This window comes from Coregonus lavaretus (assembly GCF_964263955.1).
Source record: "Coregonus lavaretus genome assembly, chromosome: 33".
Classification (NCBI taxonomy): Eukaryota; Metazoa; Chordata; class Actinopteri; order Salmoniformes; family Salmonidae; genus Coregonus; species Coregonus lavaretus.
The window spans coordinates 33,572,934-33,585,277 of record NC_140020.1 but is presented as its reverse complement, the minus strand read 5'-3'; the positions used below and the strand labels follow the sequence as shown (position 1 = coordinate 33,585,277).

The 12,344-nt window shown below is 41.0% G+C and overlaps 1 protein-coding gene across 1 annotated transcript in view; it reads left to right on the top strand.

Moving 5' to 3' along the window:
* LOC311108648 (sorting nexin-3) overlaps positions 1–8,362 on the top strand; it is a 28,673-nt gene extending 20,311 nt beyond the window's left edge. The window contains exons 2-4 of the mRNA XM_084151341.1: positions 5,302–5,397; positions 5,529–5,653; positions 7,485–8,362. Coding sequence (XP_084007467.1) covers positions 5,302–5,397; positions 5,529–5,653; positions 7,485–7,590 — 327 coding nt within the window. The 3' untranslated portion in view covers positions 7,591–8,362. The remainder of the gene's footprint in view (positions 1–5,301; positions 5,398–5,528; positions 5,654–7,484) is intronic.
* Positions 8,363–12,344: the final 3,982 nt, after the last annotated feature.

Below are 12,344 nucleotides of genomic sequence, written 5' to 3'. Positions count from 1 at the left end.
TTTTTCATCCAGCGGTGTTGAGTAAATTTGACATTTCGCAGCAACCAGAGTTTGACACGTGACTACAGTTTGCATTGAATTGTGGGCTATATCAACCCCGCAAGTGATCAAAGTTGTTCACTCACTCCCTCAAGCTCAATCGAGGGCCGAGGGGGTAACATTTGTGAATTGGACCGCCACTTAATATGGCAATCAAACTGCGTCTGGTTTTGACAGGGATTCCCCCGAGGGAAAGTGGCTAGCGTGAGGTTTGAGGGGGTAACAATAACGCGACTGGGCCGCAGCCTGTATTGCCTAGGGCTGGTTTTCGGCAAACATATTTAAGCAAGCATATCAAACACAAGCAAGACACAGACAGGCAGTCAAAATAGCGATTTAATGTTATTTTCTCATGATCATTGCAAACATTGGCTAGTTATTTTTTTCAGCAACTCTTACTACGATATTGCATCATAACTCTATGAAGATTATGATCACAAATAGTAAGCAATCTAATGCAGTAGTTGACAAACGACGTAAGGAATAATAGCGCACCGGACGACGCAAAACAAACTCGCCCATTGTCAGACTGTGGTTACCGGTCCAGATACACGTTCGGCTGCCTAGAAGGTTTGGCTGCCCAGAGGAATAGCTAGGTATCATATTCGTGCGGTGCTTGCATGATCATTAAGAAGCAAAATAGCATTTAGTAGGCCCTGTGTGTGGTTAAAACGCAGATCGTTTTTTGCCCCAATGCAAAACTCAAGTGGCGAGTTAAATGCAGCTATCTAGGCAGCATATTAAACACAAGCAAGACACAGACACGTGTCGTGTATGACGATTATGACTAGTCTTGAGGGACAAAGAAGAACTGTTTATCTTAAGTTTGAATGTAGCCGTTTGGAGGGTGACGCCCCAGGGGAGACTGGTGATTGGCCAGAAGAGGGAGCCACCCATCTTTTTGCATTGTTTATAAGTAAGGGGCTAGACAAAGAGAGGCAGAGCGGCCATTCTGAGGCGTCGCTCTCCGGATGTCATGACATCTGTCACTTATGCTGAAGCTTGTGATCTGAATAAACCTTATGATCAAAGTTCAGTATGAGCGGACTCCTTTGTTTATCAGCAATAATTGCCACCATTCACCCGATACGACACACGCAATCTAATTAGCGAATTAATGTTATTTCCTCATCATCATTGCAAGCATTGGCTAAGCAGGAGGCACACAAGCAGTCAAAGTAGTAGTGTTATTTTTTCCGAAACTAGTCGCTAGTGGCTACGATATGGCAGCAACTATAAAGATTAGCCTACATCATCACACAAAATGCTGAATATTTTTGCTACAATGCAATGTTTAGGGACTGCGTCCTGCTTGAGCAACAGACAGAGAAGGTTGTATAGCCATTTCTTGGAATGTTTGTTCAAATCGCCGCAGGGTTTTTATTTTTGCTGATCAGAAATATTAGGCAGAGACAGGCTACATCGTAGTTCAGAAGAGGGTGAGTAAAGAGCGGTGCGTGAAGGGAGGGGGATTGTGAACAGCAACTACGTATGTGTGTGTAAAATAAGACATGCGCAGAACATGATCCGGATCCTTAGCTTTGAGAAAGAGGTTTCTGGAGGGGTGGGTGGGGGTGAAAACTCTCTATTTGCAGCAATGGCCTATTAAAGCTGCAATATGTAACTTTTTGAGCGAGCTGACCAAATTCACATAGAAATGTGTGTTAGATCTGTCATTATCATTGAAAGCATGTCTAAGAAGTGGTCGATCTGTTCTATGTGCGCTATTTCTATGCTTTTCGTTTTTGTGTCTTAACTTTTGGTTTTGTACACCAGCTTCAAACAGCTGAAAATACAATATTTTTTATTATGGAAAATATATTTCACAGCGGTTTAGATGGTACAATGATTCTCTACATTATACTTCCTCGTTTTGTCACATGAAATTAGGAAAACTATTTGAATTTTAGCAGCCAGGAAATGGTGAAGAGATTTCTGCATAGTGCATCTTAAAAAAAAGAAGCTATTGTTATTGTCAAATAACTTTAATTTGTTGTTAAGCCTGCCAAAAGATGTCTCTCTCTTCTACTTCTCATTACCATAGAGGAGAAACATCCATAATTTTAAAGAGAGGAGAAGGGAGGACCGAGGGAGTTAAAAGGGAGGGGGGGGGGATAGAGAGAGGACCAAGCGGAGAAGAGAGGACAGAAGAGGAGAGGCCTGTGTTTTTCACAGTGAAAAGACTCAAGAGGGGTTTCAAGGGCAAAACACTGACTTATTCTAGGAGAGAGAGGGAAAATATGAAGAGGAGGGAGAGAGGGAGACCATGAGGACCAAAAGGCCATGTCTGCTCAATTAGTCCCCCACAGTCCGTACCCCCCTCATACCCCCATTTATTCATCCATTTGCTCTGCCCGCCAGTTACCTATCCATCTTTTTATCACACACTCCTTCATTCTCCTGCTCATCAATCAGTTCGCCTCTGCTCACACACATCGCCCCGCATCCATCCAACTAGATAGCAAGCTGTCATGGTCAAAACATTTAGACTCAATGGTTGCTAAAATGGGAAGAGGTCTGTCCATGCTTTGCATTCTTGACATCTCAGTTGACCAGACAGGTCCTACAGGCCGTAGTTTTGTCGCACCTGGACTACTGCCCAGCTGTGTGGTCATGTGCAGCAAAGAGGGACATAGGTAAATTGCAGTTGGTCCAGAACAAAGCAGCACGTATCACACTTAGATGTACACGGAGGGAAATGTCAGTAACATGCATGTCAATCTCTCCTGGCTCAAAGTTGAGGAGAGATTGACTGCATCACTATTGGTCTTTGTGCGAAGTATTGATGTGTAGAAGTTACCGAACTGTCTGTTCAAGCAGTTGGCACACAGTTCGGACACTCATCGGTACAACACAAGACATGCAACCAGAGGTCTCTTCACAGTCCCCAGGTCCAGAACAGAGGCTGGGAAACGCACAGTATTAAATAGAGCCATGACTACATGGAACTCTCTGCCACCCAGGTAACTCAAGCTAGCAATAAAACCAGATAAAAGAATACCTTACTGCACAAAAGGGACTGTGAAGAGACACAGCCATTTTATATATCTTGTATTTTAATTAGCACTGTATTATAGATTAGACCTAGATATCACGTGTATGTGCTGATATGTAAGCTATGTGTGACATTTGAAATGTATACTGAACAAAAATATAAATGCAACATGCAACAATTTCATTGATTTTACTGAGTTACAGTTCATATGAGGAAATCAGTCAATTGAAATAAATTCATTAGGCCCTAATCAATGGATTTCACATGACTGGGAATACAGATATGCATCTGTTGGTCACAGATACCATAAAAAAATGGGCCTCACAATGAGCCTCAGCATGTCGTAATGGTATTTTTGTGCATTCAAATTGCCATCAATAAAATGCAATTGTGTTAGTTGTCCGTAGCTTATGTCTGCCCATACCATAACCCCACCGCCACCATGGGGCACTCTGTTCACAAAGTTGACATCAGCAAACCGCTCGCCCACACGACGCCATACACGTGGTCTGCGGTTGTGAGGACGGTTGGACGTACTGCCACATTCTCTAAAACGTCGAAATGCTCTAAAACGACGTTGGAGGTGGCTTATGGTAGAGAAATAAACATTTAATTCTCTGGCAACAGCTCTGGTTGACATTTCTGCAGTCAACATGCCAATTGCACGCTCCCTCAAAACATGAGACATCTGTGGCATTGTGTTGTGTGACAAAACATCCACATTTTTGTGTCATTTTATTGTCTCCAGCACAAGGTGCACCTGTGTAATGATCATGCTGTTTAATCAGATTCTTGATATGCCACACCTGTCAGGGGGATGGATTATCTTGGCAAAGGAGAAATGCTCACTAACAAGGATGTAAACAAATTTGAGATAAATAAGCTTTTTGTGCATATGGAAAATGTCTGGGATGTTGTATTTCAGCCCGTGAAACATGGGACCAACACTTTACATGTTGCGTTTATATTTTTGTTCAGTGTAGTTCAGTCCTTTACTAATAATTTTCTGTACTATGTATTATGTCATGTTTCATGTGGACCCCAGGAAGAGTAGCTGCTGCTTTTGCAGTGACTAATGAGGATCCTAATAAATACCAATACCAACTGCTCAATGGTTCTGCTCTTGTGGCTCTCCATGAATTCTGACCTTCTGTGATTGTCGTCCATCTATGAGGAAATTTATTTTCTTTCCTCCCGGCTGTGTATTGTTGCTAGAATGGCCGCCGGATGCTGGTTTCTTGACAGGTGAAGAGCTTTGGCATTGTATTCTAATGTGCTGCAGTTCGCTTCAGTGAAACATTTAATGAAATCTACTCTCCAGTGCTCTTTAAACAGCAACTTACATTTCTTTAAGAGTCCGGTCACCACACCTACTGTCCACTTTCTCTCTATCTCTAAGGTAATCCAAAGTGCATCAGAGCTTGGTGAGCAGTATGATAACTTTTTTTTATTTTTCAGTCCTCAATACAGTATTTCCAATTGAATTTCTATTTGTATGGCTCTTAAGTCATTTGCCACAGAGGGCTTCACACAAGGATAGGCCCAAACGCCACAATGGCAAGCGTGGGTCATTCACTCCGCATCTACTCTCCACTCTCATAGCTAGTGTGTGGTGAGTGTCTCTGGTACAAAATGGTGGCTGTGATTCACTCAGGTTAATGAAGCGTAGCCAGTTCAGACAGGAAACCTGAGTGATTCATCACTCTACCTTAATATGGCACTATATTTAGTTGACCAATTTCTGCACATCCTCTGATGGTTGCCACGTGCAAGTTATGTGTTGGTGTTTCTTGGTGACATGCTGTTGCTGTAACGTGTTACTCACTATGCATGTCTGTTTTCTGCTAGCCCGCCGCCACCCCAGCCTCCACCTGTTTGCCTCTGCTTTTGTTTCAGTCGGGGGGGACTGGTATAGCTATTATCATTTACTTTCTAATAAATGGTTAAACGAATACGTGGTGTTTTCTGTCTGAACTACTCATTGGTGGTGGATGGGTTGATGGTAACATACAGTGTGCTATGAGACCTAGTGAAAAAAGCTTTATACATGTTTAGTATCAATATAATCTATCACTGACTCAATCGACAATGTAGCCAACTTTCCACTCGATAAGATCATGGTTTAGTTCAAACTCTCTTGGACTGATCCCTAGTGTTCTTTATACTCGAACTCTCTGACCTCAGTCTTTCGTTACCCTTCAATTTATGCTACCCTTATACAGTATGTTAGCTCTGGTTCCCCTAAGCCTGATTTCTCTCTGTTTCAGACCAACCTGCCCATCTTCAAGCTGAAGGAGTCTCGTGTGCGGAGACGGTACAGCGACTTTGAGTGGCTCAGAGGGGAGCTGGAGAGAGACAGCAAGGTGAGCCCTCTGGGGGTTTACAAGTCTCAATACACTTTACACAGGAATAATTTAATCAAACCCAAGAGATAAAGACAACAATATAACTGATACAAGATTTGAACTTGTTAACATGTGTGTGTCCCTCTCAGGTGGTGGTACCCCCTCTCCCAGGGAAGGCTCTGTTCAGACAGCTGCCGTTCCGAGGGGACGATGGGATATTTGACGATTCTTTCATCGAGGAGCGGAGAGCTGGGCTGGAGCAGTTCCTCAACAAGTGAGTCTACACAGACAAGATCCTACACAGACAGAACCTGGATGTTGTGCTGTGTTGCGATTTATTACTACTTTTTGATTGATGTCAGGTGTGTGTGGGAGCGTACATGTAGGCGTGTGTGTTTGTTAAACATTTCAATGCAGTCACTCTTGGCTCAATCTTAACCTTAGGAGCCTATGAAACATTTAACATAAATCAGATTTTCTCTCATCTTTCTTGGCATCGTTAAGACTGTACACATACAGCAGGACATCTCCCCATCTCTACTCCTTCATTCTCCTTCATAATTGCCTGTTAAAGGAACAAGAGGCTGCAAGTGCGTCCCTTAGTACTTGTTTTTTTCATAAATTAGTTTTATCTTATATGTGTAATTTATGATAATTGAGTCTCAAATTACAGCGAGCGGTTCCTTGATGGATGGTGTGTGCACCCCTGCTTATTTTTTACCCAAGGTGTTCTCACCCCCACGTAGAGAACAATAAAAGTTACAGTGGGGCTGTTATTATTTGCTTTGATTGCAGACTTGGCTATTATCTTTGTTTCATGTGCAAATTATACCTGTTAGAATATTAAGTACGCTAAAAGACTGTGGCGAGAGAGAAAAAATTGTTTTTTATTCGAAAGAGCGAAGAATGTGTTGGTAATTAATATTTTTTTCCCTCAAATTAAACACTGCTGTTGATCATGGCATTGTTCAGACTTAATAGCTGCACAGCGGAGTGGAGTTGGTTCGCTCTGCTGTTATGAACTGTGATTGAGTATATTGTGGAGAGAACCTTTTACCTAGAGGTAAACATGGTTATCACTTCTAAACAACCCAGCAGAGGGGAGAGAACAGCACAAGGGAAGTTCGCTGGCCATATTGTTCAAAAACAAAATGTGTGAATACGGTCAGAGTTAGGATGGAGGAGTGGGGACAGGGTTGTGTGTGACCAGGGGCCAGCTTATTTACAGTTTAATTGAACCCCATAAAAAAATGTCAGTTTTGATTGAGTCATGCATGGAGTGTCGGGAGGGGGGGCTCAACATGCTCATCTAATGGCAAATGGAAGCCTCCTCAAATCCTCCACAATGTTTCTGCTGTACATGAACCCTTGGGGTCATGCTTGCCCTTCAGAAATATTTCCCATTTAAGAATGTAGCTGAGTACATAGGATGATGAGAGTATGTCTGTCATGGGAAATTGGTCTGTTAAGAGGAAGTAGATTTATTTTTGGTCTCAGGTGCCCTTTCACGTTTTTGCTCCCTTGTTCTCCTTTGCTTCCCCCCTCCATCTTTCTTTCTTTCTCTCTCTCTCCATCCCTCTCCCTGACCTTGATGGTAATTATGAGCAGCTTCCCAGAATACTTTCCTCTCTATCAAATTCTCTGCCTCCTGCTCCAGATGTGACATGGGGACATTATGAATGTAAAATAACATTTAGTAAAGGTGTTCCCTGTTCCCCTCTCAATTCCATCATACATAGGTCAGTGGTCTTCTAAATACACCTGATCTGACCATTTGGACAAAACAAACCTGCTGAAAATGTGGGCACATTTTGCTTAACTTTTGACAACACTTTACACAGTACTTTAATACTGTCCTATTATGGTCAATCTCTCTCATGGCACTCTCTCATGGAAGCCCTATGTTCCACATAGGAACAAAGAGGATTAAGTAAGGAAGTCATTATGGTAAAGAATGTATTTAGAGATTTTTCTCCAGGAAAAAAAAGAATGTACAAAATGTGTTCTTTGTTACCATGTACTTTGTGGCCATGTCAGACGGACTGTAACAACATGTATTCATAACCACTTGTAACCTCTGTGTCTCTCCCTGTTTTGTGTTTCAGAGTGGCTGGTCACCCCTTGGCCCAGAACGAGCGCTGTCTGCACATGTTTCTACAGGATGAGTCTGTGGACAAAACCTATACCCCCTCCAAAATACGACAAGCCTAAGACAAGGGCCACCACACGGGCCAGCCCCGGGCCACTCTCGGCCCTGGTCTATCCTCAGCCAGGCCCCGGCTCTCTCTACTGCTAACGGTCCTGCTCTGCTCCGACCACAAACACTTGTAAGATCTTCTTCACTCTTCTTTTGTTTGCAATCACTTTTCTTCTTTCTTTGTCTTTTATCTCCGTTTTGATTAGTGATCTCATGTAGTGCTCGTTTTCAACTCTCAATTGGATCAAACTAGGAAATGGTCTACGTGTAATAACTGTGGTTGAAAATAATATATCGTTTTTGTTGTCTCAATGCCACGAACTTGGGTGTTTTACAGTATGTTATCTATATTTATCAGTGAGGTATGTCTTGGATATTTTCATTTTTAAAGAAATATATAAAAAAATACCTTTCAAGTTTCCATGTATGCAATCCTCATGTTGAAACCCCATACATTACACACTGTTGTTTCTATTCAATGTCCAATTGGAATGATTGTCCTCACCACCATAACTGTGACTTGGCACACTTTGTCCCTGACTCTGAAAATCACACTTTGTAGACGGTCCATCCCTACCATAAACTGAAGCATGTGTGTCTCTGTGTGTACTACCAGCCAGCACTTCCCCTTTTAGTTAGCCTGTAAATTATTTTATAATGAGAAAATGCACCAGAGAGGGGAACCCCACAGCATTTCTACCAACTGACTGTGCGTTTATGAAATGTGTATACTGCTGTGCCATTTAGTTTATTTAGAACATTTTCCAATAAAACAGGTCAAACTCACTCATACGCATGAGGTGATGCGTTGTCATGTTTTTCCTGAGTAAAGATTTCAGTGAATAGACACACACATTGGTCCATGCTGCTTCTGATATACAGAGGTTAGATCCCCCTGTCAATGGCAACCATGGTAGATAGCCTGCTGAACCCTGTTTTGCTTCACTTTAATTGGATTGAACGACATTGACTGCTACTAATGATGTTTTTAATTGTGCTTGAGGTTTTTTCAATCATTATACTGAATATGAAACGCAATTAAAGGTAAAGCCCTTGATTCATCAGACAACACTTGAAACCCCTGAGCAAATGTATTATTGCATCTGGGGCATTGCATTGGTCATGGCTCAATGTGCACTTTACTGCAGCCTAGCTTTAAAACCAATGGCATTTGTTCTCACTGGAGTTTCAGGGAATTGTAACCTTCATTGTGGGTCATGCTCAAGTGATTTTGGATTCCAAAACTGCCTTGTAAAGTGCCTTTACTTTTTCCATATTTTGTTGTGTGACAGCTTGAATTTAAACTAGATTAAATTTAGATTTTGTGTCACTGATCTACACAATATACTCCATAATGTCAAAGTAAAATTTTGTTTGCAGACATTTTTTTAAATTAAAAGCTGAAATGTCTTGAGTCAATAAGTTTTCAACCCTTTTGTTATGGCAAGCCTAAATAAGTTCAGGAGTAAAAATGTGTTTAACAAATCGCATAAGTTGCATGGACTCATTATGTATTCAATAATAGTGGTTAACCAGATTTTTGAATTACTACCCCATCTCTGTACCCCACACATAACTATCTGTAAGGTCCCTCAATCCTGTAGTGAATTTCAAGCACAGATTCAACCTCAAAGACCAGGAAGGTTTTTCAATGCCTCGCAAAGAAGGGCACCGATTGGTAGATATGTAAAAAAAATAAAAAAAAGCAGACACTGAATGTCCCTTTGAACATGGTGAAGTTATTAATTAGGCTTTGGATGGTGTAATAATGCACCCAGTCACTACAAAGATACAGGCGTCCTTCCTAACTCAGTTGCCGGAGAGGAAGGAAACTGCTCAGGGATTTCACGATGTGGCCAATGGTGATTTTAAAATAGTTACAGAGTTTAACAGTTGTGATATGAGAACTGAGGATGGATCAACAACATAACCACAATACTAACCTAAATGACAGAGTGAAAAGAAGGAAACCTGTACATAATAAAAATATTCCAAAACATGCATCCTGTTTACAGCAAGGTGCTTAAGTAATACTGCAAAAATGTGGCAAAGAAATTAACTTTTTATGCTGAATACAAAGCGTTATGTCTGGGGCAAATTCAATCACTGAGTACCACTCTTCATATTTTCAAGCATGGTGGTGGCTGCATAATGTTATGGGTATGCTTGTCACCGGAAAGGACCAGGGAGTTTTTTTTTTGATAAAAATAAATGGAATACAGCTATACGCACAAGCAAGATCCTAGAGGAAAACCTGGTTCGGTCTGCTTTCCAACAGACACTGGGAGACGAATTCACTTTTCAGCAGGACAATAACCTAAAACACAAGGCCAAATCTACACTGCAGTTGCTTGCCAAGACGACATTGAATGTTCTTAAGTGGCCTAGTTACAGTTCTGACTTAAATCGGCTTAAAAATCTATGGCAAGACTTGAAAATGTCTGTCTAGCAATGATCAACAATCAACTAGAAAGAGCTTGAAGAATAATTGGCAAATATTGTACAATCCAGATGTGCAAAGCTCTTAGAGACTTACCCAAAAAGACTCACAGCTGTAATCGCCGCAAAAGGGTTGTGAATACTTACAGTACCAGTCAAATGTTTGGACACCTACTCATTCAAGGGTTTTTCTTTATTTTTACTATTTTCTACATTGTAGAATAATAGTGAAGACATCAAAACTATGAAATAACACATTTACATTTTTACATTTTAGTCATTTAGCAGACGCTCTTATCCAGAGCGACGTACAGTTAGTGAGTGCATACATTTTTCATACTGCATCATGTTATGGATATGCTTGTCACCGGAAAGGACCTATGGAATCATGTAGTAACCAAGAAAGTGTTAAACAAATCTAAATATATTTTATATTTGTTTTTCTTCAAATAGCCACGCTTTGTCTTGACGACAGCTCTTGGCATTCTCTCAACCAGCTTCATGAGATAGTCACCTGGAATGCATTTCAATTAACAGGTGTGCCTTCTTAAAAGTTAATTTGTGGAATTTCTTTCCTTCTTAATGCGTTTGAGCCAATCAGTTGTGTTGTGACAAGGTAGGGGTGGTATACAGAAGATATCCCTATTTGGTAAAAGACCAAGTCCATATTATGGCAAGAACAGCTTAAATAAGCAAAGAGAAACAATGGTACTGTATGTAAATGAGATATTTATGTATGCTCAAGACATTTGCAAACATTTCTAAAAACATGTTTTCACTTTTTCATTATATGGGGTGTTATATGGGGTATATATTTAATCCATTTTGAATTCCGACTGTAACACAACAAAATGTGGAATAAGTCAAGGGTTATGAATACTTTCTGAAGGCACTGTACCTGAGAGAGCTGGGAAGCATATTTAGTCAAAAAAGAAATGTAAATCAATTTCACAAACATTGTGGTATAGGGTAACTAAATGACAATTTGGGACACCCATATTTGAATATCATTTATTCTTCTAATATATTTCAGTACAACTCTCACAAGATTAAAACTCCCACTTTGTACAACAGAGAAAAATATTTACAGCCAACAACAAAATCCTCAAATCCAAGTGCTGAATATTTTTTTCCAGTGTTAGTGTCTAACTTCACAGAAAGTAGGCCTAATCATTTTAATGCTTCCCCACACACTGACACACAAACGCAAACAGGCAACATTTCACTCAGCCTTGAACACTGAAACCTGCACATACCAATTAGTTGTTTTATTTCTCCATTCTAGGGTAGCATTTGTCAAGTACTCGTACCTCTCAATCCTCTCTTGTATGGGATCATCACACAAGCTAATAGAGGACAGTCAGCGTTGTCCTACCTTGAGGAGGTGGCCCCTCATATTCATGGAGGCAGTTGTGACGCTTCACGGCCTTTGGTTTCAGCATTGAGTCAAAGGGACAGCAACCCATTGCACATCTGACCGTGGCTCGTGCTGCGAATCATCTTTTTTGGTTTCTTCCATTCGATCAGATTGAACATTGCAATAAAAGATTGAAAGGGCATTGGTCGTAAAGCTCATTGGTCTTAGAGACACTCAAAAACATCTCTACATTTTAAAGGTTCATCAATTGCGCACAGATGGCTGATTTCAACTAAAGAATGTCCTTATTTTGTGTAAACCAGAGATTGCAGTATTTTGTGAAATTGTAGCCTACTTAAATTGGCTAGGCAATTCTATTAGGGACATTATACTGAACAAAAATATAAATGCGACAATTTCAACGATTTTACTGAGTCACAGTTCATATAAAGAAATCAGTCAATTGAAATGAATTCATTAGGCCCTAATATATGGATTTCACATGACTGGGCAGGACCGCAGCCATGGGTGGGCCTGGGAGGGCATAGGCCCACCCACTGGGAAGCCAGGCCCAGCCAATCAGAATGAGTTTTTTTTTTACAGACAGAACTACTCCTCAGTTTCATCAGCTGTCTGAGTGGCTGGTCTCAGACGATCCCACAGGTGAAGAAGCCGGATATGGAGGTCCTGGGCTGGCGTGGTTACATGTGGTCTGTGGTTGTGAAGCCGGTTGGACGTACTGCCAAATTCTCTAAAATGACGTTGGAGGCGGCTTATGGTAGAGAAATAAACATTTAATTATCTGGCAACAGCTCTGGTTGACATTTCTGCAGTCAACACGCCAATTGCACGCTCCCTCAGAACTTGAGACATCTGTGGCATTGTGTTGTGTGACAAAACTGCACATTGTAGAGTGTATTTTTATTGTCCCCAGCACAAGGTGCACCTGTTTAATGAACATGCTGTTTAATC